This window comes from Capronia coronata (genome assembly GCF_000585585.1).
Source record: "Capronia coronata CBS 617.96 chromosome Unknown acBCG-supercont1.6, whole genome shotgun sequence".
In the NCBI taxonomy this organism is placed as follows: Eukaryota; Fungi; Ascomycota; class Eurotiomycetes; order Chaetothyriales; family Herpotrichiellaceae; genus Capronia; species Capronia coronata.
In genome coordinates, this window is record NW_006912898.1 from 515,979 (window position 1) to 542,272 (window position 26,294).

The 26,294-nt window shown below is 52.0% G+C and overlaps 8 protein-coding genes across 8 annotated transcripts; 3 read left to right on the plus strand and 5 right to left on the minus strand.

Moving 5' to 3' along the window:
• Positions 1 to 647: 647 nt before the first annotated feature.
• A1O1_06859 (uncharacterized protein) lies at positions 648 to 2,552 on the plus strand (the record flags this gene model as incomplete). Its single annotated transcript, XM_007727736.1, has 1 exon — positions 648 to 2,552. The coding sequence occupies one exon, from the start codon at positions 648 to 650 to the stop codon at positions 2,550 to 2,552; it is 1,905 nt and encodes a 634-aa protein (XP_007725926.1).
• Positions 2,553 to 2,886: 334 nt separating this feature from the next.
• A1O1_06860 (uncharacterized protein) lies at positions 2,887 to 4,045 on the minus strand (the record flags this gene model as incomplete). Its single annotated transcript, XM_007727737.1, has 2 exons — positions 2,887 to 3,206; positions 3,337 to 4,045. 2 exons carry the CDS (start codon positions 4,043 to 4,045, stop codon positions 2,887 to 2,889), a joined length of 1,029 nt encoding a protein of 342 aa, XP_007725927.1.
• Positions 4,046 to 5,216: 1,171 nt separating this feature from the next.
• Positions 5,217 to 6,955, minus strand: A1O1_06861 (uncharacterized protein; the record flags this gene model as incomplete). The annotated part of the gene is made up of 3 exons (XM_007727738.1): positions 5,217 to 6,575; positions 6,640 to 6,751; positions 6,807 to 6,955. 3 exons carry the CDS (start codon positions 6,953 to 6,955, stop codon positions 5,217 to 5,219), a joined length of 1,620 nt encoding a protein of 539 aa, XP_007725928.1.
• Positions 6,956 to 8,085: 1,130 nt separating this feature from the next.
• A1O1_06862 (uncharacterized protein) lies at positions 8,086 to 9,113 on the plus strand (the record flags this gene model as incomplete). Its single annotated transcript, XM_007727739.1, has 2 exons — positions 8,086 to 8,112; positions 8,373 to 9,113. The coding sequence occupies 2 exons, from the start codon at positions 8,086 to 8,088 to the stop codon at positions 9,111 to 9,113; spliced, it is 768 nt and encodes a 255-aa protein (XP_007725929.1).
• Positions 9,114 to 9,791: 678 nt separating this feature from the next.
• Positions 9,792 to 11,211, minus strand: A1O1_06863 (1,3-beta-glucanosyltransferase gel1; the record flags this gene model as incomplete). Its single annotated transcript, XM_007727740.1, has 2 exons — positions 9,792 to 11,041; positions 11,103 to 11,211. The coding sequence occupies 2 exons, from the start codon at positions 11,209 to 11,211 to the stop codon at positions 9,792 to 9,794; spliced, it is 1,359 nt and encodes a 452-aa protein (XP_007725930.1).
• Positions 11,212 to 13,190: 1,979 nt separating this feature from the next.
• A1O1_06864 (uncharacterized protein) lies at positions 13,191 to 13,982 on the minus strand (the record flags this gene model as incomplete). Its single annotated transcript, XM_007727741.1, has 1 exon — positions 13,191 to 13,982. One exon carries the CDS (start codon positions 13,980 to 13,982, stop codon positions 13,191 to 13,193), a length of 792 nt encoding a protein of 263 aa, XP_007725931.1.
• Positions 13,983 to 21,569: 7,587 nt separating this feature from the next.
• A1O1_06865 (uncharacterized protein) lies at positions 21,570 to 22,670 on the plus strand (the record flags this gene model as incomplete). Its single annotated transcript, XM_007727742.1, has 1 exon — positions 21,570 to 22,670. The coding sequence occupies one exon, from the start codon at positions 21,570 to 21,572 to the stop codon at positions 22,668 to 22,670; it is 1,101 nt and encodes a 366-aa protein (XP_007725932.1).
• A 404-nt stretch (positions 22,671 to 23,074) lies between these two features.
• Positions 23,075 to 24,515, minus strand: A1O1_06866 (uncharacterized protein; the record flags this gene model as incomplete). Its single annotated transcript, XM_007727743.1, has 2 exons — positions 23,075 to 24,206; positions 24,274 to 24,515. The coding sequence occupies 2 exons, from the start codon at positions 24,513 to 24,515 to the stop codon at positions 23,075 to 23,077; spliced, it is 1,374 nt and encodes a 457-aa protein (XP_007725933.1).
• Between the last annotated feature and the right edge of the window lie 1,779 nt (positions 24,516 to 26,294).

Here is a 26,294-nt window from a genome sequence, read left to right on the forward strand (position 1 = left end):
TGCCGTCCCACATTCTCGCCTATTTCTGAGGTATCATAGAATGAGCGAAGTTGTCTATCCACATTATGATTTCTGATACTTCAATGTCAGCAGCCAGAGCCTGCCGCGCTGAGACGTCCTGTTATTCTGGTTTCCTCCTAGAACTCCTTCAATTCCCCCCTAAGCCATTTTCATGCTGGCTAGGCACAAGTGTGGCATGTAGGTAAAGGATTCGCTTGCCTGCGGTAGCAACTGACTTAAGAGGTCGACATTTAGCTTGGGTATTCGAGTTGACAATGATTCACAGATGGCGAATGCAGTTGGTGGTCGGATAGTTGACAGACGGGAAGCACAACGATACTTAGCTTATGCCCCACCGTACATATTTTACTGCAAATCATGTAGTCATATGCGCATATACTATGCCACATCATCGATGGCACGGCATCTCTCAGGACTGGGCAACTTCTTTGTGGGTTACACAACCTCCTTCTAAGACCTGTGTGACCGGCATAGACCAGAGGTAGTGTGTGTGCCTGCACTGCCCTAGCAGTCTGCCGGATTTATATCGTATGTCTCGAATATCCCGCGACCTCGCCAACAGTGCTCACAACGAGAATGGCCAGCGGACCAGCCTCGTATCAGAGCCGATGTCACCCCCATCGACCATGTACGCTCTTCGACAAGTCGGTCAAAGCACAAAAGGCCGCATCCCGCACGTGGCAGTGGTGGGCGCCGGCATTTCAGGGCTTCGGTGTTCAGATGTCCTCGCCCGTGCTGGAGTGAAGGTGACCTTATTCGAAGCCCGCGATCGTATTGGCGGACGGGTCCACCAGGTCGAATCCGGAGGGTATCTGGTGGACATGGGCCCGAACTGGATCCATGGGACCAAAGGCAACCCGATCACGGAGATTGCTGAAAGGACAGGTACGAAAGTGATGGAGCCGGAGGAGGAAGAGGCGCTGGTCGACTCGAATGGGACGAGACGATCCAATGCCGAAGCTGTCGAACTGTCCGGCAAAGTCTGGGAGATGCTCGTTGGGGCGTTCAAGTATTCGGACGAACATTCCGCAACTATCGACCCACACACGAGTCTGGCTGAGTATTTCAGAGAACAACTTTCCAGCATGGACATCGACGAGAAAAGACGACAAGACATCCTCCATGAGGCGCAGATGTGGGGCCCGTTTGTTGGTGATGCGGTGGAGAAACAGAGCTTGAAGTTCTTCTTTCTAGAGGAGTGCATTGAAGGAGAAAATGTCTTTGTCGCAAGCACGTACAAGGATATTCTGAAAGAAGCCGGGCGGACGGCGACCGATCCTGCTAAGGTCGAACTCAGGCTCGAGACGGAGATAGTGCACTATGATACGACAGGTCGAATCGCCAAGGAAAACACAGATGGAACCGAAACCGGAACCAGAGTTGATGGTGGGAGCAAGGTGGAAGCGGGACAAGAGACCACAACAGTCACTTCAACCCAGGATGAGGATGAAGACGAAGATGGACACGCTCGTAAAGTCACCGTCACAGCATCAACAGGCGAGAGACTTTCATTTGACCAAGTCGTGGTAACGTGCCCCTTAGGCTGGCTGAAACGCTACCACACTTCAGCATTCACTCCGGCCCTCCCACCCAGACTATGCGCAGCGATAGAGAATATCAATTACGGCCGACTGGAGAAGTTATACGTGACGTTCCCAACGGCATTCTGGCTTTCGCCAAACGGGGATGATCACCAGCATCAGCGGGACGAGAAAAGTGAACTCGACAAGGCCATTTCAACCCTCGACGCCAATATCAAAGTCAAGCCTGCCGGCGATTCGAGTCCCAGCTATAACTCCAACCCTGCGCCCGATGCCCAGTCCGCATCCAACTACCCCTTCTTCACCCACTTCCACGATCCAGCCTACATCCCCCATCCGATCGACGAAGCATGGAACCAGTCCGTCGCCTCACTCGCACGTCTACCCGCTCCGCACGCCCACCCAACACTCCTCTTCTACATGTACGGTGCGTGCGCTACGCACGTCGTCCGCTCTGTGCAGGATCTGACACCGTATTCTGCCGAGTACAACGCGGTGTTAACGGCCTTCGCGCAGCCGTTTTATAGTCGCCTACCGAACTATTCGGCATCAGACCCGTCATGCACACCGACCTCGCTGCTCATGACGCAATGGCAGGCCGACCGGTTCGCGGGCAATGGAAGCTACTGCAATTTCCAGGTCGGGCTGGAACGCGGAGACGAGGATATTGAAGTCATGCGAGCAGGGGTTGTTGTTCACTCGTCAGATGGCATAAAGCCTCCTACTCATACAGGGTTGTGGCTTGCAGGAGAGCATACAGCTCCGTTTATCGCGCTTGGAACAACTACTGGAGCGTGGTGGAGCGGTGAGGGCGTCGCCAGAAGAATCTGTGCGGCGTATGGGCTCGATGTCCCCGGATATGCCGCCATGGACACCGTGACTGCTGGCCAGTTGGATGGGCAGGCTGTGGAAAGGGAGCCGGAACCAAGGAAGAAGGACCTTGACGCATACAAGCCCGACGCGGCCAATATGGCTGGGCTGGCTATTTGATTCTAAACTTCTAGTGGTCCCAGAGTCATACAACCCGGTCCAGCTAGACTCTAGTTCCGTCAAAGGCATAGATTGGCATGCAAGGATGAATCTGATGGAGAAACACTACGAAGTCATTCAATAAATTCGCTGTCCACGTTGGCGAGCTGTCTCTACAATCACCCCGTGGCTCTGTTCCCCGACAGTTCGGAATGAGTTCCAAGCCCATTGGTCAGCCTTACGCAAAAGGAATGATGGGCCGTTGTGTATCCTAGGCCATGCGTTGACCGTCCTTTGGGAGATCTTCTTTAGAAGCTCTCGAATGCTATTTTCACACACATCAGTTAGCGACAGATCACATGCTAGGCTGAATGAATTTGCAAGAGAATGAGATATTGGATGTGATGAGAACCATGCACTGTCTTTGAACCACAACAGCGACAAGATGGAGAGTCCATCGCTGAAGCAGGGGCGCCATCTCTTTTAGGTTCTCGCCGAACAATGCAGGACGTTGGGGATATTCTTTACCTTCCATGATTGCATCCAACTTGGTCTCATCTGTGACCTGACCACGTATACCGTCCCACCGCCTCTCTGCAGCCTTTTCGAGTCTGGCTCTCACTTTCTTGTCGCGCTGTAAGCTGTAATGTTCCAAAGCAAAGCTGATACCCGAGTCTATATATCAGCGGAAACTATTAGTTCGAGACCGATCAAAATGACGCATAAATAATCAGACAATGGTGGCAGGTGAGTATCCTCACTCCACAGACTGAGACACGAAGAAAGGGAGATGTGTGACACGTACTCTCAGCCATCCTTTTGAACTTCGCATTCTCAAAATGCATCGGTAGTCTCTTGTCCAGCTGGTGTCCCTTCTTGCCCGTTTTGCCCGTGCGTGGCTCCTTTCGCAGACCGACAGTTGTTTGTGTTGGCTTGGGACCTTTCTTGGATCTCTTGTTGCCTCTGCCGTGCTTAGACACCCGATGTCCTGGCGTAGGTGTGTCTGGATTCAAAAGAACCTGGCGAGCTCGCAAAGTGTACGCTACGCGACGAGGAGCATTGGCGTTCTCTGGCTGTGACTGCGTCGTCGTAGTGGGAGCGGCAGTGGCAGTGGCAGTGGCGATAGGAGTGTATTGTATTTTTGTTTGCTGTCCAGTGTCGGCAGCATTGTCCCGCCTCTTGCCTAGCATGTCGGCGCGGCTGAGCATACGGAGCATCCGCTGGGTTATCTGGGCTAGAGGCTTTGTCAGTCCATACTGATTACGAGTTGCTTTTGAGAGAGGAGTCGACAAACTTCCAAGAACGCTGGGAGTGATATCGTCGCCGACAGAGATGTCTGGAACGCCTGGGTTACCGGCGACAACCATGTTCATGACACTGGTGTCTGTGTGCTCAACCCATTTGACAGCGAGAGGGTTATCTTGCCCGACCAATTCCTTGCGGAGCTTCGCAGACAGCTTCAGCTTGACTGTAACCTCCAACTCCATTGTGTCACCTTCAAGTTTTTCAGGCATAGTTGACATGTCGCGACTGATGATGATTATGCCTTGTGAAGTGTTTGATGGAAAGCAAGAAAGCAAGATACAACCAGGAAAAGAAAGAAGCACAGGAAGTGATGTTGCTGAGTGTGGGGTGTAGAAATGAAGCGTCCGGATGCAAAGGCCACAGTACCACTGCTTCCTTCACATAAATCTCAAAATAAACAGCACGTGAGTGAATGTTGCGTCGCAGTGAACGGTTGGCACAAAATACGTATGTGCAGCCTCACAGCGGTCGCCTCCCCGAGACTAGATGATGCCCCAATAGCTTATCATTTCGACGATACCACATAACGATATATACCTCCAAGATATGGCGATGCCCACAAGTGTCCATAACCGAGGATGAATAGAGTCAGTTATTTCTTACCACCCTCTTTCTTGACGAAGACTTGTAGTGATAAGGCAGCGATGCTGCACATTGTATCAAGACTGGCTTGTCCGGACAATGGCTGCAGACGGTCACCAGAGGTGAAGGTGTATGATATACATCTTGTTCTGAGGCGGACGCCAGACCTGAGACCCTCTGCTTCTGGGCGGACGCCCGGTGTTGTTGAGCCTGCTCGCTGAATATTCCAAGACAAAGGCCTTCCAGGACCGACTGCGAGTCAACTGGTCGTGCCTACGCAGGTTTGAAAAGACTGGATAGTTGTTCAATTATACTCACCTTACAGGTTGTTGTCCAACAACAAATTGTTGACGATGAATCAAGCTTCTGAGTGGAGAGGTGTCTTGCTATCTTATCTTATCATGTTGGTAGGGAGTCATCTAATCTAATCCTATCTAAGCGTCAATCCACTCTGCGGCTCCCTGTTGTCTCCGCAAAGTGCTTCCAACAGGACAGCAACCAAATAAGGGGCAAGCGACATGAAACAATCTCAAGAAACGAAGTTTGAAAATTCGTAGAAGCATCCTTGCAACAAAGTCTTGAGCAGGCTGAATAAAATCACGTTGGCTAACTCTAGTGATGTCCTGCTATGGACCAGCTGCCAACAGCTGCAAAGCTATCTGTATCCTATTGCATGACCGGGGAAGACGATTCAAGTTGGGGCAACATCAATGGGCACTGCATGCAATGCCATTTCGGCCATATTCGTCAAACAAATGTCTTCCGGAGGCTAGCAAGAGGCATGGCAACCCTTCTTAATCATCTCCAAGCTCCTTGGCTGAGTGAAAGCAGGCCCTGGACACAGTCAAGTTCTTCACCTTTGGCCTTCTCTTTCGTGGGGGATGATTTGCTGTCGACCTTGCCGCCACCAAGTTTCTGGGAAGAACCAGCATCGGGGAATGTCATCTCCTCGTTCTCTTGGAGGATGGGTCGCTGACGTGCGCTAGGCTTGGTTCTGCGGAGTGGGTTTTCTGACATTCTCGTGCCTGGTGCCCAATTTTCCTTGTCCGAATCCCCAGAGTCAGAACGGACATGGCCGTGGCGCTTGACTTTGCCCTTCAACATTTCTGCGGTACCATCACATCCTTGCAAACGACCCAGTGACGATTTTGCGCGAGCAAATTTCGGCTTACCGCCTTTCGAAGTTGGAGTGAGTCGACTGTTGGTCTTTGACATTGATGGACTGAGTGCTTGCGAGCGGGATTTGAAACTGTTTGTTCGGATGAGGTTGATGGCACTAACAGCAGACCCCGCCGTCTCAGCTTCTGCTTGAGTCGAAAGAGCATCCTTAGTGTTGCTGTCGCAGTAGAACTCCCAGGTTCTAGAATCACGCGATCGACCAAAGCCAGCCCCTACAGGACGAGACTGTGTCCCCTGTCCGGCATCATGGAAGTCCTCGATACTAGTCATGGCACTCTGGCTGCGAGCCAATGGAGTTTTGACCTTATTCTGCATCGACGCTGGAGGAGGTGCACGTGGCTTTTCGGGTGACGGCGTGGGCTCATTGTTGGTTCGCACCTTCACAGCTCCATCCACAGTCATGGACAATCGGACCATACTGGCTGTGCGCTTAAGAGGCTCCTTGACACGCGCTGGCGCCTTGTTACTCTCGACCTGCACCATTGCGTCCAGTGCTGAACCATTTTCTCCCACCATTTCGTCGTGACCTCTCTTTCTAGCACTGCCATGCTCACTGCCGACCTCAGAGCCTTTCTCGGTCCCTTCGGGTGCAGGTGCGTCTGCCTTAGGAGGAGTTGCTTCCTGAACAATGGGTTTGGCAATTTCTTCGAGACTTGATGGAGGTGTAGATGGGCCAGATGTTCCTTGCGTACCCTGCTGGAGAGTCTCTTGACTGCTGGCGGTATCACCCGAGGTCGCTGGGTTGAGAAGGTCGCGAATGCTCGATGTTCTTGAAGCAGGTCGATCAATAACCTCGCATGGCGCAAGGGACGAGTTGGAGATGACACGCGATACCGGGGTATCTGCTGAACCGGGTGACGATTTGACTTGAGGTGGAACGGGACTAGAGGTACTGTTGCGCAAATGAGCGGCGAGCTCATGAGGTTGCAATGGTTTAGATCGACGGCGGTCGTTCTGGCGACGGTTCTGGAACCAGATCTATGACAGGTCAGCGACCGGCTATTGCAGAATCGAAGCTGTGGAAGTTGTTGAAGATACGAACCTGAACTTCTTTCTCCCCAAGCTCGACCTGATCAACAATACGTGCTCTTTCTGTCTTGTCGGGCTTTGAGTTCTTTTGGTATGCAGCCTCGAGGATGGCATGATCACGCGGGCTGGACAGTGTTAAGGACGTGTAAGGACCATACACGTAGGGAGCTGAGGACGTACCTTGTTCGTCGTCGCTTGGCCTTGCTACCACCTAGCGCAGTGGACGATGTTGCGGACGCCATGGAGTGGTCATGGACTTGAAACGCGTACAGAGTCTTGGGGCTCTTACGCTGACCAGACTCAGTCGCGCCTTGAAGTGAGTCCTCCATTGTTGTGGCAGGAGAATGCAGTGGGAGATGGCGACGGTGTGTGATCTCGCAAAGTTGAAGTTGAGGTGTAGAGATGAGGGTCATGTCATGTCTGCGCTTGGGGCTCCGCACGACGCGCAGCGCAGCACAGCGAAAGCCCGAAAGAGGAAAGCGCGTCGCAGCATGAAATTCACCGCCTCTGACACGCCAATCTGGCTTGGCTTAATTTATCCCTCTCCCGCCAACATAATCAAAGGGACATTTGTGATGTGGGAAACACGTTCAGACTGGATGGGACTGGACAGGACAGACGCCACAAGATCATGATTCCGATAATTACACTGCTCAATTTGAGACTCTTCTACCAGGTCTCCTTACTCTCTACTATGCACCTACTTTACAGGTGTGTGTTCAAATTCATCCAAGGTCCCTGGGATCGTTGTGACGAAGAGGACGTCATACAGTCAACACGTGACCACTTAGTTGCTCAATTCGGCACCACGTCACGTGGTAGCGCGTTTTGACCGTGTTTACTGGAACCCCTGACTCCTTATCGCTGACTCATCATCTCTCCCTCCCTCTCTTCCCCTACTACCCTTCTTTCTATACCTCACACTTTGTGTTCAAAGCAGGCTCAGCTCATGGAATTGTTGAGGAATCCAGTGCCTCACTTATGACGGTAGGTGTCTGTCCTCTCTCCGAGACATATTACCGGCTATCTACAGATATGCCAGGCATCCATACACTTGCAGTGCTGATGACTGTTATCCTGTCTGTTGCTCTGGAAGTGACCAATAGCATTCTCTGAAACGCCAGCCTGTGATGACCGATGTGTGTATATATATATATATATATCTACGTCCATTCCACACCATATACTTCCTTTTCATCATTCCAGCACAATCAGATCGGTTGACGATCATTCAATTCCCCTGCTTCATTTCTCTGCTGGGTACATTGAACCTTTCGTCTTCGTCTTCGTCTTCGTCTTCTCCATCCTCTTGCAGGATTATCGCAACTATCACCTCCAGCCTCTAGTCTTCTCGGTGCGGTTCAGCCACAGGAGGACTACCTTGCCAGACTCGTCCCATCCAGTCTGTCATAAAAGAAAAAGAAAAAGAAACAAGCTTGACACCGCCTTCTTCCTTACAATGCCTACCATTTCGGACTTTCAAGAAGTGAGTGCTCAACGTCTCATACACCGAGTGTTCTGTGTCAAACCCATATCCACCTCAAGTTCTCATCCATTGCTGGCCGACCGAGCCACAGCATGAGTTCCTACCGCTCCCTGCGTCTTCCAATGCCTCTCATGTTGAATTCCATGTTCATGGAAACTCCTGTCCCTCCCCTATCTCCCAAGCCCATCAAACATGCCATTCAGCAGACACCATCCCATAGTTCCCTCCTCCGCTAATTCTCCATATTTTCTCCTCTGCAGAAAGTCTACCTCCACCTTCTCCTCATCCCACCCGGCCAAGTCACCACGTACGCCGCCATCGCAAAGGCTCTAGGCTCATCGCCCCGCGCAGTGGGCGGTGCGTTGCGCTGTAACCCATTCGCCCCCGCGGTGCCATGCCATCGCGTCATTGCCAGTGATGGCTCGATAGGCGGATTCAAGGGCGAGTGGCGGACCGCCAAAAGGTCCACACCCAAAACGGCACAGCCACAGTTGGGACTGAGCCAGGCCCAGAAACTGGAATTGCTCAAAGCAGAGGGTGTCGAGTTCATCCAGGACCGGGGTGGGAAAGTCAAGCTCAAGATGCTGGCAGCTGAGTCGGGATCGCGAACCAGCGCTAGAGCACGAAGCGGCGATGAAACTCGAATTCAAATTCGAACAAGGACCGGAACTGGAGCCACCGCCAAAGCCAACGCCAAAATCGGACCCAGACGCCGAAACGGTCGAACAAATGCCACCACGATACCGACGCCGACTATACCGACAGCCCTTGAGAGCAATAGCGACACCGAGGAGACCATCCCTTCGCCGGCTACTGCAAAGAGAAGAATCAAGAGCAAGTACTTCAGCAACAGCAGCAGCAGCGAATACACACAAAACGGTGGCGATGGTAAGATCTACAAGACCGACAATAACAACAACGCCAATCCAATCTGGTTCATCGGCCCCTGGGATACCACCAACACAACACAAACATTGAAGGAGATGATCCTCCACGTATGACCTTCGCAGAACGTAAATGGCATCTGAAATGGAGATGGGAAATGGGCGGCTCGGCTCAGGATTTTTCATACTATAATCTTGCTATATGAAAATATAATATATCTGTTTAGTTACTCCAATGTCTAGAGCCATGACCATATCCTCTTATTTCCCTGTTAGGGGTATGCCAGTACGTGTCTCTGCATCTGCTTCAGCCTTGGGGCATCTTCTCTACAGTCATGAATCACTCTCGGCAACAATGGGATTGTCAGTAGGAACTTGGGACGGGGCAAAAGGCAGGTTCCATCACAATCCCAGTGGTATCTAGCTATGTATAACCAGATTCGTTGACTTCAGCAAAACGAGAACAACACGCATGAACATTTCTCGCTCCTGGGCGTCGGCGCTTACGGACTGGATGTCTTGCTCGCTACATTGGAATGGTTCATATCCTCAATTGTCACTCCTAAAAACGCCTCGAATATCGACGTCGGTCAATATTATCTGATTGTCCATTGCCGCAAACGCAAATCCACTGCATCAAGTCAAGTCCATACATATTCTAGGTAGGCACTTTCGATACGCCTCCAAGACCAAAACCCTCCCACCTGTCCACACAAAGAAAAGGCAACCATGTATTCGATAAACTCTGACAGTGGCCCGATTTGGCTTCCGTAAGCTTTTGTGTCTCTTCCCAGTTTACAACAGAGTGGCACCAAACAATGTCGACATGACAACGACTGCGCCGCAGACCAACGGAGCAAAAGACCATTCCGGAACCTTGATGGAAACAGCGGCATTGGTACCGGAACTGGTGCTGGAACTGCTCGATGATGATCCAGTTTGACTAGCAGTTCCGCTGCCTGCGGTAGCAGTCCCAGTAGAGGCACCACCGGCATTCTGAGAACCTGCACCATCAAGACCAGGACCGGTCCCGGCACCCTGGGTCATGTACTTCTTGGCACCGTCGGGGATAGCAGGGAGTGTATCGTTCATGACCAACCAATTAGGCGAAGAGTAAGCAGGGCAGCCAGAAGCACCACCGGTCGAGTTATATCCGCCATCACCTTGTGGGTCGGTGGCTTTCGCAAATTGTGACTGAAGAGTAGTGAAGTCGGTCAACTCACTCACCGAATCGCCATTGATCTCCACAAGCCCATACTTGCTTGGTTCCTGGGAGTACTCATACACCAATCCACCAGAATAGACGGGAGACATATCAGTACTGTACAGAGACAGAACCTCATCAAAGTCACGAGTGGCGTGGTTGCAACCGTACTCGGAAAGGAAGATGGGAAGACCGTAGCCGGTGAAGTTCTTGACCTTCTGATCCCATCCGGATTGCTGGAAGGATGACGGGTCACACCAGGAGTAGTCGTTGAAGGCAAAGAAATCAGATCGTTCGTCGTCGCTCCCGCAGTTCATGTACTCAGCCATCTCCAGACGGTTTTCACTGACGTCGGCAGCAGAGTAGCCCACGGGGATCTGTCGGTAACCTCGGTTGCGAATGTAGGATCGAATGTCACGGGTGACGGCTTTGACGTAGGGGGCAGCTGCCGAAGACTCGGGGTCATTGACGACTTCGTTGCCTGAAAAGAAAGCCAAGGTGTTGTCATAGCCATGGAAAGCATCAATGGTGGCAAAAATGCTCTGCAAGTAGACGGCATTGTACGATGGGTTGGGGTCGGCTCGGTTCAAGGAGTATTTGGGAGTGTTGACGTCCAAGACAAGGTAGATGCCAGCATCTGCCAGGGCGTTCATGCAGGCGTCGTGATTCGCAGTGTTGTCGACGGTGTACACTCGGACGGCATTGATCCCCAGCTTCGTGAATTCCACAATATCTCTCTTGCAGCCATCTTCGTCGGCGATGGGGTCGGCGACGTCGGAGGAACCGCCGGGTTGATAGTCGACACCCCGGATGTAGAATCGATCATCTCCAGCGAAAAAAGCTGCAGCATGGTCAGCACGATGCAGGTGGTGACGGATGGACGCGTCTAGGCCGCGACATACCGTTTCCCTTGACAGAGACCGGGGTCACACCGCTGGCTCTCTTAACCACGGCGGCTGAAGCAGCCCCAGCGGCGCCCAAGGCGAGAGTGGCAAGAGTTGAAGTACGCATGGTGAGAATAACGAAGGCGTTACAAGGCGAATGATAGACGACGGTCTTCCTTGGGCGGGTTTCGGGTTCCAATTCAACCAAAGGGGGTAGCAATGGCACGAAGGTGAAGTTTGAATGAGAACAAAACTAATCAGGGTTGGGATTCAAGGGAGTGAGAATTCCCAACAGAAGAAATGGTATTAAGAGTAGTGAGTGAAAAAGCGAGGGAGGAGCGACACCTGCAAACAACGCACGGTGACTGCTCTTTTCTTGGTTTGAATGAGAAGAGGAAAGTGGAAGTGGAAGTGAAAGTGAAGGGCAGGAAGGTTGAAGGTTCAAGATACAAATCAACGCGCCGGAGCCCGAGCGGAGAGGCAAGCACCCAAGACCTTCATTCGTGTCGAGACAAGGATCAACTCGGGGGTTTGACAAGCCTACAGGCACGGGGGTCAATGGCCACTGCACTGGTGGATCCTGGGTGCTACTCTGTAGGCGGTGGCTAGTGGGCTCCCTAGGCGTGTGGGTGTGTTGGGTGTGCAGTCTGCGGCCTGCCACGCCTGCGCAGGCAAGCACTGCAGGTGATACCATACCTACACGGTAGACGAGCCATCCAGCCTTCAACCGCAGCTTTTATTAATAAACCCTGTCACTTTCCACTCCATCTGCCATCTTCCCCTGTCGATTCACCCCTTAGTGCCAGCCACAACCGTCTCTCAACCACTGACAGTTCGCACTTCCTCACAGATTCGCCGGAGGAGTTGCAATTGGCATGCTGTGCCCTCTCCACTTCCCACTGACTGGACGCATCGATTGGCACAAGTTTCGGATTACACCCGGGGATGATGGGCAGACGGACCCAACAATGATTCAGTACCTACCACCAGAACAGAGGACAGAGTACACAGCCATCCTTGCCAGTGCCAATTCCGCTTCCAATATGACGGACTTTGGGTAGACGAGGGAGCCGCTGATAACAATGCCGCCGGACGGTTCACTAACAAACGGATACAGATACAGGTGAGACCCTTGCCCTCGTAGCCGCGCCTAGAAGACTGTTGATCCATCATATGCCTATCAAAACCCTCGGCTGTCACAAAACAAATCTCTCTGACGATTGCACTGCCACGGTCGTGGAAACAAGGGTGTTTCAAGAAAGGAGACGGCCATCTGATCCCCCTGATGCTACAAGTGAGATCTGCTAGTGTAACAGGTTTGTTATGCTCTTTACCCATACGATCTTCGAGATCAACCTATCTCTGTGATTGGTGCTGGCCTTGCTTCACCATGGCTGTGGTGAAATTAAGCCCGAGGGATGGAAACATGCACTCCACCAGGCAAATTGGGGTAGAAACAAACCAAACCTCCTTGATATTTTCGCGGACTACATATTGAGGTGTAGGTCAATGGACGATCTTGTCTTGTTTCCGCGTCTTCTTCAAAGTTGATGGCTGATGATGCTTGTTCTCAGCCCGCTTCATTCCAGAATAAACGACTTGTATGGTATCCGGGCTGCCAGTGTCGTCAGCAGGATTGTTCTACGGTTATCCAGGATCCTGGTTGCACGTTCGACAATTCATGGAAGGATCCATCCAACGATGCGCGCGAACACAACTGACATAGGGCACACCGAGTTGGATATTTTTTATATTCACCCGAGATCATCAAATTATGTCCAGACACCCAAAGAACCAGACCTCAATTTTTGTCGTTGTGGATCATTCAACATCGTCCTATCGTCCTATCATCTTGGCCATCTACCCGTTTCGTGCGGTCCGAGATCAATCCCCGGTCATGTGTACACCCGGTTGCACCATTCTCCAAAGGCAGTGTTCCAAACCAAAAATCCTCGCTCGAGGATGAAATGAACGCCAAAAGCTATGCCCGTTGCAGATTGCGGTAAAGGAGAGAAATGCTGAGCCGTTTCGTCGTTATGCGTTGCTGAAGAAGGATCAAGTCATGTTGAGCCGCCGGAGAAAACCACCGAGCTAATTTGTCGTTGTTCATAAGGCGAGAATGCATCCTCCGAAACCAAGGACCACCATGAGAAGAGTGCCGATTGTATTTGAGGAGGCAGCGTTTTGCAATCCTGGACTGGATGTGGTGGTCGCCGCGGCTCCTGCTGCCGATGTGGCATCTTGGCTGTCCGTCACGGGGGCATTCACGACCACCACGGACGTCGAAGTTTCGATACTGCCGTCGGGTAAAGTCGTGTAATACAGGTGAGTGGAGGTGCTAGGAGTGAACCGAACCCCAACGGCAGAGGAGGTCAAGGTGACCAGACCACCCCCAACGGTACTGAAAACAACCGCTCCATCGCTCGTGGAGACGGCGGTGGCAGAGGTGGGAGTCGAAGGAGCAACCGTCACGGTGGTCGCTCCCGGGACGGTGGAGGCGTAGATGGCTGACGAGAGAATGGAGGAGACACTAGCTGCTCGGGAGCTAGATTGTTGTTCGACAGTGCTTTGAGCAGGAGTCGAGGAGGACGTGGTGGTGGCAGTGGTATTGCTGACCTGTCTCTTTCTAGCCAGATGTACGAGCTTGCTTGCGATGACCGGGTTCTCGGAGTGGACGTGCTCAATGGCTGCACGGTCTTTGCTGAACACGCCGTCCTGGAACTTGGGCGACAACGAGTGTAGGACCGAATGTAGTGCCGCCGGATCGACGGTATCGAGGAGGGCCTGGAAGGAACCCCAGTTCACCAATGACTTGTCATCCTCTTCCGTATGCCTCGGCGAGCTGAGGACACCGAGCACCAGGCTGCCAAAAACGAGTGCTTTACAAAGGCCGAACATTGTTGGATGTGCCCAGAAGACGAATACCAGTAGACGGAGGAACGGACCAAGCGAAGGTGGTGTGTATGTGTGCGTGTGTGTGCCTGCTGCAGTGGGCAATGGCAGTAGTGAGTGACGACGGGATACTAACACAGAGAAAGAGTAACAAGGAAGCGAGGAGATGTGAGGAACGGCGACTCGTCGGGTTTTGTTGGTGGTGCTGACAGTGATAGTAGTAGTGCAGTGGTGGTGAGAGACAAGAAGCTTTTCTTGGATGCAACACGGCTCGACGGGTTTCCCGGGGCAGGCTGTTGCAGGCGCAGGCGCAGGCGGGCCCAAATGCTGCAGTGTGTCACCTGTGGGTGTGGGTGCGGGTGGTTCCTTATTACTAGTTGTCGTGGAAGAGCCACTCACTGACGGTGCTCAACTTATTCCTGTTGAGAATCGAAGGACAAGGACGGCAGAGAATGGAAGAGCGGATATGCAAGTAAAGTATTAATCATGTCGACCTCAGATGACTACTACTAGTAGTAGTTTAGGTACCACAGTTAGATCCACGATGATTGTTACACAGTACAAGCTCGCTTGCAGCTGGCTCCAGCCTGAGTCGACTTGAGCTTGCTGGAGTGCTGAGATGATGGTTACCAACCTTTCCAGCTGGTATCTGGATGCTTGTGGCACCTTTGTGCGGTGGATGAGACCGAAAATCCAGGTGGCGAGGCGAGAAACAGCCATCAAAAACAAACGATGCGGAAGCCCCAGTCTTAGTTGGCCGTAGGAGGCTCCCTAGGCTTGCTAGGCGGCACGGATGGGGTGTAGTTGGTAAGCCTCTCGCCTAACCGAGCCTGACAGAGACCACCCACAGGCTTAGGAGACGGGCTACTCGGCGTCTGGTTCGTTGAAGTCCAGGGAACTAGCTTCCCCCGGGATTCTTATCAGCTTTCATCATCCAGTGCCCATACTAAACCCAGCGAGACTTCTTACTACATCGATCCTCTCTGTCTTTCCTTCAAGATGTAAGTACGTCTCCTTTCCACAACGATGTTTTGTAACACAATTCCAGCCGTCGCCCTCAACGTCGACCGCAGCCTTCCGTCCGCCGCAGACCATCTTGATTCCTCCCCATGCTAGGTTTCAGACTGCCAGCGCCGGCGGATGAGACATGGCCAACAGACCTGGCCTGTTCCCGCGTCCCGAAGTGGAGAGATGTCCGCGCCTCAAACCGAGCCAATGATGCCTCTGCCTGTAGCGTAGGGGGCGGTCTTCCGCGCCCATTCCGAGGGCTCCTAAGGCTTATGGAGAGCCGTGTTCGTAACAGTTTGTCGTCTCTGATGAAGATTTTCAGCTCTTGGCCAGGCCTCAGGCCGGTTGGTGTCTGGGTTGACTCCAATTGGGACTTCTGACATTCCTCGAGTCAGATCTTTCTCCTCCACCATGCTGTCATTCTGGAGTCTTTCGGGTCAGTGGCTTGGAGTGGTGAAACGTGCCAGTGTCCGATTCTTGGTTTGGACGATCGAAGACGAGGCCTGCATTTATTAGTATTGATTGAAATGAATTGAAATGGATGATAGGCACATTGAACAATATAATCACAATTGCTCACTGAATGTGGCTGTTCATGCTCGTCACCCACGGCCTGTTCTTGAATAACAGCACTCGATAGGTACCGAGTAGGTATCTGACCAAGACTGAAATTCGGAAACAGAGTCGAGCGTCACATGCTGGCTGCATATTTTCATGCTGACGGGGGATTCCCTGTGTGGTCTATTTCTGGCGCTCAACACCGCACCGCAGGGCTGGGCTGGGTAATGGTGATGGTGATTGCGGTGTTACGATGCGACTGGTCGAGAAGAGGTGTCAGGTCTGGTACCTTGCATCAATCAATTGATGTCGTCTGCCTGTAGAACAAACAGACTTGCTGCAGGCCTGAGCTGAGCCTACTAACATCTCACACCACACCCCTTGCTTCCTCATCAGTCTCATCACGCATATAAAAGAAGGATCCTGCCAGGCCTCCACCACCACCACCGACAAGATAGAGACATTTTGTCACCACCTCCACCAATGCCCGAGAACTAATTGTACAGAGAGTATATATACTACATGCGCTCTCATGCCTCTCTCGGGTACCTCTCTTCTTAGTACTAACCCGCATCCTAGTACTTAGCTGTTCTCCACGATTTCCGAGAACGGACGATTCGATCTCTACCCCACAATCCCCAACATGGTTAACCGTGGTCCCCTCGCGGGCACCGAATAGGTCTAGGAGTCAACCATACCAAACCAGACCAGACCAAAGCCAACATGCTCGTTCGCCCGAATCTGGACTTCTCCAAAGTCCAATTCCATTTCAAGTTCCGCTCCCCGACCCGAGCAACCCACCAGTTAAATCCTTAGCCCTACCTGACCTATACTAGTAGTGTACAACTGTACAGTCCTCATATAGTATACTACCTGAAACACGTAAGATTATAGATCTTGAGAAGTACATGAGGCAAAAGAACATCTTATCACCGGGGTGTAATTATACCTGCAATAAGGCGTCGTACCTGTAGTATATACCTACCTAGGTGGGTACTGAGCGAGTGCACAATCTATCTCCATACTTGGTAAAAAGGCGGATGGATAAACCAATTGTTGCCCTTCTCCATTTACGACGACAAAAAAGGTCCCTCCACTGACAGTACACGTACTAGTAGGACACATCGGAAGAGAGGCGCACGTTCGCTGAACAAGTCACCCAGGTCGGCATCATGTGGTATTCGTGAGCCATGGTTCACTTCTGGCCAACCATTGAAATACTATACCATGCTGAAGCATTCAGACCAGGCTGTGACTTACTCCGCCAGGTCTTTGTCAATAACCGAAGTCGGTATAGTAGTAGAGACCCATCTGGCTTCGACAGCGCCAGGTACTTATTAGTCCGCTCGCCATTTACACCGACTGTGCCGCTTACTACCTAAGTAGTAGTAGATACATACGATACAGTGATACTTTAGGTATGCAATCCTAACAACGCCTGTCATCGAATATATCAGGATGGTCCGCATAGTCGAGGAATCTATATAGTAATTGTCTAACTCTTCGATGGGATCACAAGCCGAATCTGCTAAGTTTATGTTGATAAGAATATACTAGTTTCCCAGCAGGTCACGTCAATATATATCCTGATCTTCCTTGCCAACCTTTCTATCCAATGGCTTTTACTCTGATAACCATGGACTCCGGAAGTAGTAGCAAACGAGCTCTTACTCGCTTTCTCATCTTATAAATACTTCCCAGTATCCCCCAATACCTTCTTCCCACTGTACGTAACACTTAGACGAGTGGATGTTTTATTATTTTCCTTGCAAGACTGATGATCCGTTCGAACTGATGGCTGTTCCTGCCCGCTTTGTATTTGAGAACAAAGCGTACATAGATATCACCGGTAAAGACTGTGTCAAGGAAAGCAGTGTCCAACCAAGGGTCCATGGCTGACCACGACGTCACGTTGGCATCGAGATTGTGCCACGGTTCATCCTTCATCGCTCGTCCTCGACCAGCGGTGTGATCTGACGAAGCCCCCGGTTTCCCGACTCTTTAAGGCATTCCAAGGTCCATTGTAAACGAATGTAATGAGGTTGACTTTTTGCCAGGATGCTGGCGGTGCTCTTCTTTCTTGAATTCAATATCCGTATTCTTTCTTTTCTTTCCCTTTGCCCTTTCCTTTTCCCGCCTTGTTCTCCTTGTACTGGCGTAGTATGCCACAGGTGTTTGGATCACCATACAAAACTTCATCCTCGACATCATCAATGATCTTTTGCTCTGGATGTTCCCGGTGGTAGACGGGATCACCCCCGCTGTTAAGGGAATGAGCCCGATAGGAATGAGCCGAAGAGTGGAAGCCAGCATCGCTAGTAGAGAGATTTCCACTATATCCGGTAGGCTCGTAGGGTGGCGGCCGTGGAAATAGTGATGGTCCGGTTCCGATATGCAATATGCGAGGATCAATCGGAGGGTCGAAACCTTCTTGACCGTCGTTGGGCCTGGACAGTGTCAGCTTTGCTCATTATATGCCGGGGTAAGAGCGGCTTCACATACAGCAGAAAGTATGGGCCAGATGCGGGCTGGAAGCCATGTAGGACGTGTTGTCCCCTGGAAGTAGCAGCAATAGCAGCAGCTTGTGGTGTTAATTGAATTGATCCTCCCGGACCTCTTGGTGGCGCCGCCGGCTGTGTAAAGGATGTTGAAGGCTGAGCAGCAATAGCAATAGCAGGAGGAGGGGCAGACGATGGCGTTGTTTGACCACGGCTGGCGTCCGTGGTGGTAGAGAAGCTACATTCTTCTTTCAACCTTTTCATGCCTGCACAACGCTGACACGCCTTCCCAGGGAGTCCTGGATCACACTGACAGAGAGTAATGGATTAGCCCTGCTTGATGGATCTGTCGTTTCAACTCACCCTCTGGCGGTCTCGAGAACATTTGTTACATCTCGGCATCGTCGGTTTGATGCCACTGGAGCTACTCCGGTCCTACGATTGAGTAGCCCTGTACAAATTCAGCCCTGGGTGTTTGTGAAGCGGTGTATATGGCGCGAAAGACCTTTTGGCCTTGGAGCGAGGCAGGTGAGAGGACCACAGACAATGAAGGCTCTCCGGGTCCAGAAGGCCAGGCTGCTGTGAAGATTCTGAAGAAGTAGGAGAGCCATCTTTCAAAAGCATGGCTGGAAGGCATCTTTATAGTCCACTAAATTCAAGAATTGTCTCTTCGTGCTGGACTTTCTTTGCCTCTGACCCCTTCCCCTAGGCTGCGAAGTTTGAACAGCTCTCAAGATGGTCCAACGCAGCAGAGACAACTGTGACGATGCAGAGTCTTGACCAGGGTTAAATAGCTGTTGATTTCCTCTCCTGGAATAGCTGGCGTGCCCCGTCAGTCGGGCAACCAGAAATCCCAGGCTCCCAGGCTCCCAGGTGCAGAGAAAACTACAGCGCAATGCGAGTCGAAAAGATTGTGATGGAATCTCCCTTCTCTTTTCGTCTGCAAAACTCGCACTTGGTCGTGTGAGCGGTCTTCTGCTTCGGAAAAATCCTTCGTAGCGACCCGGTTACCGCCAGGGGCTAGCAAGCCGCCCACGGCGCTTCGAGAATCGCGTGCTGCCTCTTCGCAACTCTCGTCCCAACTCTCGTCCCAACCCTCGTCCCAACCCTCTTCGCAACCAGGATGCCCTCAACGCTAGGTGAGATTGATCAGTTGGTTCAGCCTATCGTTGAACTTCTCGGATCGAACTTTGACACGCAATGCCCCATGCCGTCATCTCAAAAGGATCTCAAGCTGCCAGGCTGGTATGACACCTGGCAAGTTCGCAGATGGGCCGAGAATTAGTTGTATGTTGATCCGAAGTTGAGTGTCAGGAGCCAGGTTGTCCTGCTCACCGCCAGACCCCAAGGCTCCTGGCTAACACTAGTTCACTCGCGAGGCGGTTTATGTGTTGTCCCAAGGGCAGGCCTTTCCCAACTAGCAAATCTCAGAGGCAAAGTACGATATGCCTAGGCGAAACCTCGTCCATAAACGGTAATAGGTGGGAAGACCTGAACTAGAAGAAAGCTGCAGCATCACTTCATAAAATGAACGTTAGTAAATTAGGTTCGTCGCGGCAACGCCATCCCTACATCGCTCCACTGCGCATGGAAAGTAAAGGACGGCAAGCCTATTTTCTGCTGTGCTGCGTATCTCATTGCACCTCCGCAAGAAGGGTAAGAGAGGGAGAGCAGACCTTGGCACCTTGCAAGTGACCGTACATAGATTGTGACAGGATGGAAGCCGCGCTGCAGATGGGAATAACGACCTGGGTAGAGCGAACCGACGGTAGGCCGGTGACTGTCGTTAATCCAGAGCGCTGTACTTAGTTTCCAGTGCCTCCACGGTTTGGGCCTTGGCTGGACCGCCTCCGAAGTGGAGCGAATAGCTATTGCCCGTCGATGTCCCGCAAGGCGCTCGATACAAAGACGTGTCGGATGCTGCTAATCGGCGTGGGAGATGCCGACTCTCGCCCACAAACCTGGTCATATTTCAAGCTAGCCGTACTCGGTTGCAAAGAAGCCAGGGTCATCATATTGACAATGTATGAGGAAAAGTGCGCTACTCATGTACATGCCACTGCATGTTGAGGTGAGGCTGGCTTGTCACCTCCAGCCTTTTCGATATGTATTTGCTCCACTGCACTCCGAGTGACCATGACAACAAATCTCTCTGGTAGACAATGGCTGCTTCAGAGTATATGCATCGTTGACTGCATAGGCTTTTCTTCTGCTCGTGGACCACGGCTCCCTCTCACCGGTCAGGCCGATCCTGGTGTCTCGATGTACACCTCGGGCTGTCTTGATTCGATGATATTACTGATAGCATCCCGGAAGGATGGCTGCTGGCGGACTGAGGGGTGAAGGAGAAGGCTGCATGAGTCTCGGTCAACTTTGTGACTCGACGAGAGAAACAGGCTGTTCAGGCTCCGATCGGCGGTCCTGTAGTTCTCCGGGTTGTTGCTGTAGAGGTTGGACCGCCGAGCATGCCCACAGAATAAGGAGGAGATCCTGATTGCAGTGAGCAGAGCCAATAGATGTGGTAAGGACGACAATAGCACCAAGGACTGCCCGTCAGGCATTCTCCCTCAGCATGCTGCCAACTCTCGTTCAAGGAGCTCCTCTAAGGCCAGACAGCTAGTTGTCCCGTACAGATAGAATAGATGTCGACTCCAGTAGCAGATAATTCAGGTCCGTAGGAGGCAGGGTAATAGGAGAAGGAGTTTTGAGAGACCACCCACAGCCCTCGCTCACCGGCAGCTGTGGCAGGAGCAGGTGTAGCAGCACGTGCAGCAGCACGCTCACACGTGACTGTTTCGAAAATGAAGGTTCATAAGTTAAAAGTTCCCAATTTTTGTCGCCCGTCGTGGTAGGTTCGATAACCTAGTGGTACGACCACAGCTCTTGGATGCCTCACAAGCACTAATTAAAGGATCTCGATCTTTTGCCTTGGGTGGTTCATCTGTTCCTTTAGGGGCCGCCTCCATACATGCTTTCGCGCTGGGAGTCCATACCTATAAATACAAAGACCAATCTTTGGAACCATCTTTTTTTTGGACTTTTTGGACTTTTTGTCGTTCATCATTTTCGCTTCCTCGGTGGCTGTCGGCACAGCAGGAATGTGCGGACGCTGGGAAGGTGCCGGTGGCACGAAGCATGGCTTGGCGACGAGGCTGCGATTCCAGGGGTGGCCTCCCCAATATCAACAACAGATAGACGCAGTAATACCTTGCCCTCACCTTACTCTCACCTGCGCAGCAGTGAATAGCCAGCACTTCACTGTTAACACACGACCGCGTGAAATTTTCATATCATACTTCTCTTCCGCAGTCTTCGCATCTCAACTCTCACCTTTTCTTCTCTACCTTCCACCATCAACCAAACAGTTTCGTCCTCATCAAAGTCTCTCTTCGACGGTGAACAGTTCTCTCTCATACTACCTCAAGCTCTTTCAAAGCTCATCATCGCAAAGCCTACCTTCCTGTTGCGCTACTTGCACGGATCTTGACCCCTCGTACCTGACCCTCAGATCGTATTCAGATCCATCATCATGGCCCCGAAACGCACCAGACAACAGCGTGCACAAGGCGACAAGGTCAAGCGCTCTGCTCTTCGCCGCAGATTTGGTGGACTTGATATCGACGAGCAAGCCAATACATCATCTGTTGCCGAGACCACTGAAGAACCTACCGAAGCTCCAACTGCTACTCCTGACATACACCCAAGTCATGGCCCAACCACCATTGAGATCTCCAAATTCCCTCTTGTCGAGAAATGGGAGCGTATTGAAGAAGCAGAGCGCAAGCAAATTGCTCAGCGACATGCAACACGTACCGGTCCATATGGTTTCGAACCAGACTATCTCCCAGTTCAGATCCACGCCGCAGTCCCTATTCACGGCCGTTTCACACGAGAGATCGAGTCAGACATTGTCAAATGTAACACGATCGAAGCCATCAAAGATATTGCCAAAACCAGTCTTCCCCTCGAGTTCCAGCGCTCAAACATGAAACTCAAAGAAACCAAGTTCGCCGGCATCATGACTTACGGCCCAACCAACGTTTTCTCCACCAAATCGATCAGAAACGTCACTCGCGGACTCTTTCTGGATGAGGAGGCATACAAGAAGTGGTGGATGACAGTCAACATGATGCCACGCAAGGAAGGAGACATGGTCAAGGTCGTTGTGGTGTTGTGGCACGAGTCCGAGGCAAAGGCCAAGGCCGTGCAGTTGCCGGACTTTTGGACGGAGGAGAACGCACGTGTTTTGGGCAACATGTTCGAGAAGCTTGATTGGCCAATCTTCATGAGCCAATCAGAGTTGGAGGCAGGGTGCCGGGCATATGTGAAGATCCAGGAGCAATTGCAGGAGGCCAGGAACGATGCCATCCTGGCAGGCGCCTGGAAGGAGGAGAGGAAGGCCCTGAAGGGCGAGGTTCGTCGCGCAGTCGTCGCCGCCGACAAGGTCACTGCCAAGTGTGACGCCATCGTCGCGGCCTTCGAGAAAGGCGACATGGCAGGGGTGGCTCGCCTGGCGGGCAAGTGGAGGAAGGCTGCTGCTGCCAAGGAGGTCGTCGCCGACGAGGTGGAGGAGGAGGTCGACGATCCTTACGACGACGACTTCGTTCCCTGCCTCGGTCGACGACGCTGAGGCCCCGGCATCCTCCGCTCCCAGAGGAGTAGATAGGGGCAGGTGAGGCCCATCAAGCTCACCATGAGCAATGTGAGAGTCCTGAATTGTTGGCAGTAGTGCGCATCGTGTCCAAGTTGTTGTTGTTGATGTTGATGTCGGTTGACGTCCAAGTTGGAATTTGCCAAACTTGATGCCGAGACCGCATCGGCCCGAGTTTCCACATTGGGATTCGGCCCACTACTAAATCAAGCAGGTGCAACCCACTAGCACAAACCCCAAACCTCTCTAAAGGCTCCCTACAGAGTAGTACAGAGTACACATGTGAGGAGCATAATTCTATTGACACTAAGCGGAGTGCTATGGTTTTATGGTTGGTACAGGATCCGTCGCTCGAACTTTTGCTCTGACGGTGGAACCACCAATCAGACCTTTTTCATCGGGTTGGTTCCCCCGATATAAACTCTAGTGATCAGAAACAACACACATCCCACGGCACACGTACAGCCGCTGAAGAGCTGCATGTACAAAGCACCGCCGTGGTCTCGCGTTATCAAAGCTCCGCCGATCGGGCTGCCAGTCAAAGCACCAATGGAACCGGCGGCGAAGACTGTGCCTGTCCGGATGCCGATTTCTCGCAGCGGAGAGATTTCGGCAATCAGAGCCGGGGTCAATCCAATGGCCGCACCCGAACTGAAGCCAAACAGGGGCGCGAAGACGATTTGGCCGGCATTGCTCGTGGCCGGAATCCAAAGGGCGAGGACCAAGATGGTGGTGAGCGTGCAGAACATGAACATGACGTTGAACCGGCCGATTTTGTCGCCTAGGATGCCGGGCAGAGTTCGCCCGAACATCGAGCCTGCATTCATGATCGAGACCAGATACTGCGCCAGGGACAGAGACATGCCGCGTTGATTCGCGATGGATGGAAGGAAAGAGAAGACAGGGAACATGCCCCAGTAGAAGATAAATACGGCTATCGTTGTCAGAAGCATAGGAGTCTCTTTGAGCGGATGTATGAAGGCCCAGATGTTGAAGGGGCGTTTGTTGGGCGGGAGCCGAGAGCGGAGGGTGAGCATGGCGAAGATGCACAGACCCAAGATCAAGAAGGCGCACGTCCGCATTGCCCAGGGGAAGCCGGTCTCGTCGATCATGCGGCTCACGATGATCGGGAACAGCACACCACCCAGAGCGCTGCCGGAAGCGGCCACACCAATCGCCATGCCGCGCTTCTTGTAAAACCAGGTCGTGACGCAGTTCATGGCCGGGTTGAACAGGAAGCAGGCGCCGATGGAGGAACAGATGCCTTGACTGAGAAGAAACTGATAGTATTCCTTGGAGATGGACGCCATCATCAGACCGAAGACGTGCATGAAAGTGCCGATGAAGAGGAGGTGTCGCGGCCCGTAGTTGTCGAAGATGTAGCCTGCAACTGGTCCCACGGCGAGCATGAAGAATGTCTCGCATGCGGGGATCCAAGCGACGGAGGAGGGTGAATAGGAGCTAAGCTCGTTGGTCATGTAGTAGTCTTGAAAGATTCCCAGCGTGTTTATCCATCTGAAGACTGGGGTTAGAGAGATGCCATGCATGGTAGATATGGGAGTATCCAGGCGTAATAACTCACCCCCACGAAACGAAAAACAAAGCAGCAGATCCGGCCACAGTCATCCAAGCTCGAAGTCCGCCGTCAGGGAAGGCGGCAGGATCCATCATAGGGTTGTATGGGGGCGCTTTCGGAGTCTCATTCTGAGGTTGTTCCAGCGACGACTCCTCGGTAGACGCCGAGTGTTCTGGCTTTGGAGTGATAGGTACAGAAGCCTCGCCGCCATCCTGGGTGGATACTTCTTTCTCTAACCGTTCCGACATGTTGATTTCTGTTGAAGGGTCGTTCGTAGGATGATTGTTGCGGCCCCTACTGTATGATCGGACGCGATGATCGCTCGTGAAATGCCGAATGGGAGAACTCACTCCTCGTCAAGGAAAGATTTGCAGAAGTACAGTCAGTGACGAAAAGAAGTAGAAAGTGACCTTGCAAGTTGATTTATAGCAAATAAAAGACACGACTCTCCCATGGTGCGGAGGAAATGGAGATAACAAATATACCATCAACAAACGCGACAGTCGGAACCAAATGCGACGTTTAGACCGAGAGGCCTCCCCAGCCCGGGCCCGAAAGGTCTCTCTAGCCCGGCGCGCATCAAAGCGTTGAAGCCTTTAGCCGCGAAAATTGGCAGATCCCTTCGGTCTTAAGATTCAGCATGACGGAACAGGCTTGACTCGGACATAAAAAGAACCACAATGGGTCGATTTGTAAGCCCTGGATAGAGAAGGGATGGTGACTGATTGGCTCGACAGGAGCCACTAGCCTAATCCTGGCGCCGTCCGGGGTATCGGTATCGTACATCGTACCGGCTTCGTTGGAGTCGACTTCAGGCCTCCTACTACTAGTAGTACGGCCCTAAGCCCGCGCTCGCTCAAGATTGATCGCGCCCGCTGTCCGTCGAGAAAAGTCGTTGAGGGATCAACTGGCTCGTTTGACGAAGGTGGACTCTGAACACGATTGTTTCTTTCGGCTCTGTGGATCGTCTTGAGGCGGATTCTTGAGCAAAAGGATGGGAGGATCACGTGAGGCTCGCTCGAAGCCATTCTGCTCGGCCGAAATGCTCGCGCATCAACCTCCGTCTGGGGGGAAGGTTCCACACCGGACCTTATACAGAGTCTTGACAGTGTGTCATGTTACAGTTCACAGTCTCCCGAAACCATATGACGGGTTGAATCATCGATTTGAGGTCTAATTCGTCGTTGTGGCCCTGGGCAACGATACGAAGACGTTGAACAAGGGGTTTCTGCTGGTACTCATTAAATCCGATATGAGCGAGATGGCCCCAAAAAGTCGACCGCTGAGGGTTTGGTTGGCTCCGCCGACGCGCGAAGTTTCCTCAAGGCCGACAATTGGACGAATCCGAGAACGAGAAAATTCATGAGAGTGAGATGAAGGCACTGGACGAGTCCACCGGCCTCAACCCTTTCACGAAGAATGCCACTTCTCTGATGGGTGCGGAGGGGACAGTGAGTGGTGTTCATCGTTCTCTCGGTCTTCGGTCTTCGATACGCTTCATCCCATTGACTTGACAAACAGACCAGCGTTCATCTGGCTCACTTACTATCCACGCAGATAGAATTTCGGATCTAACACTCCAGACATAAGCAGCAGCAGGCTCATTGATGTCAGGTCCAGCATCAATCAATGAAGCTGCCACCAGGAACTTGACTAAATGAGAAAGTACGTGCTAGTTACTCCCATCGTGGTCACGAAGACGTGATGAAAGGGATCGGTCTCGAGCTTGACAGTCTTCATTCACAACCATAGCCCCATCAGCATTATCCAGCATCGATCGATCACGACGATCAACTTGAGTCTTGGAGTCATCAAAGCCAAAGCCCGTTCCAGATACAGATCACCTGTTCTTTGTTCATTCAAAAACCAGCTTTAGTTGCAATTATCCCATATAGAGCACCAATATCTGCAGAAGCCTCATCAAGTTTAGCATCGACGTCCACACCAACCTCGAGATCCAGTTCGACAACGAGAAACTTTCGCCTTCGTCTCCCTCTTGAACCTCATGAAGACGTGATGATCGTCAA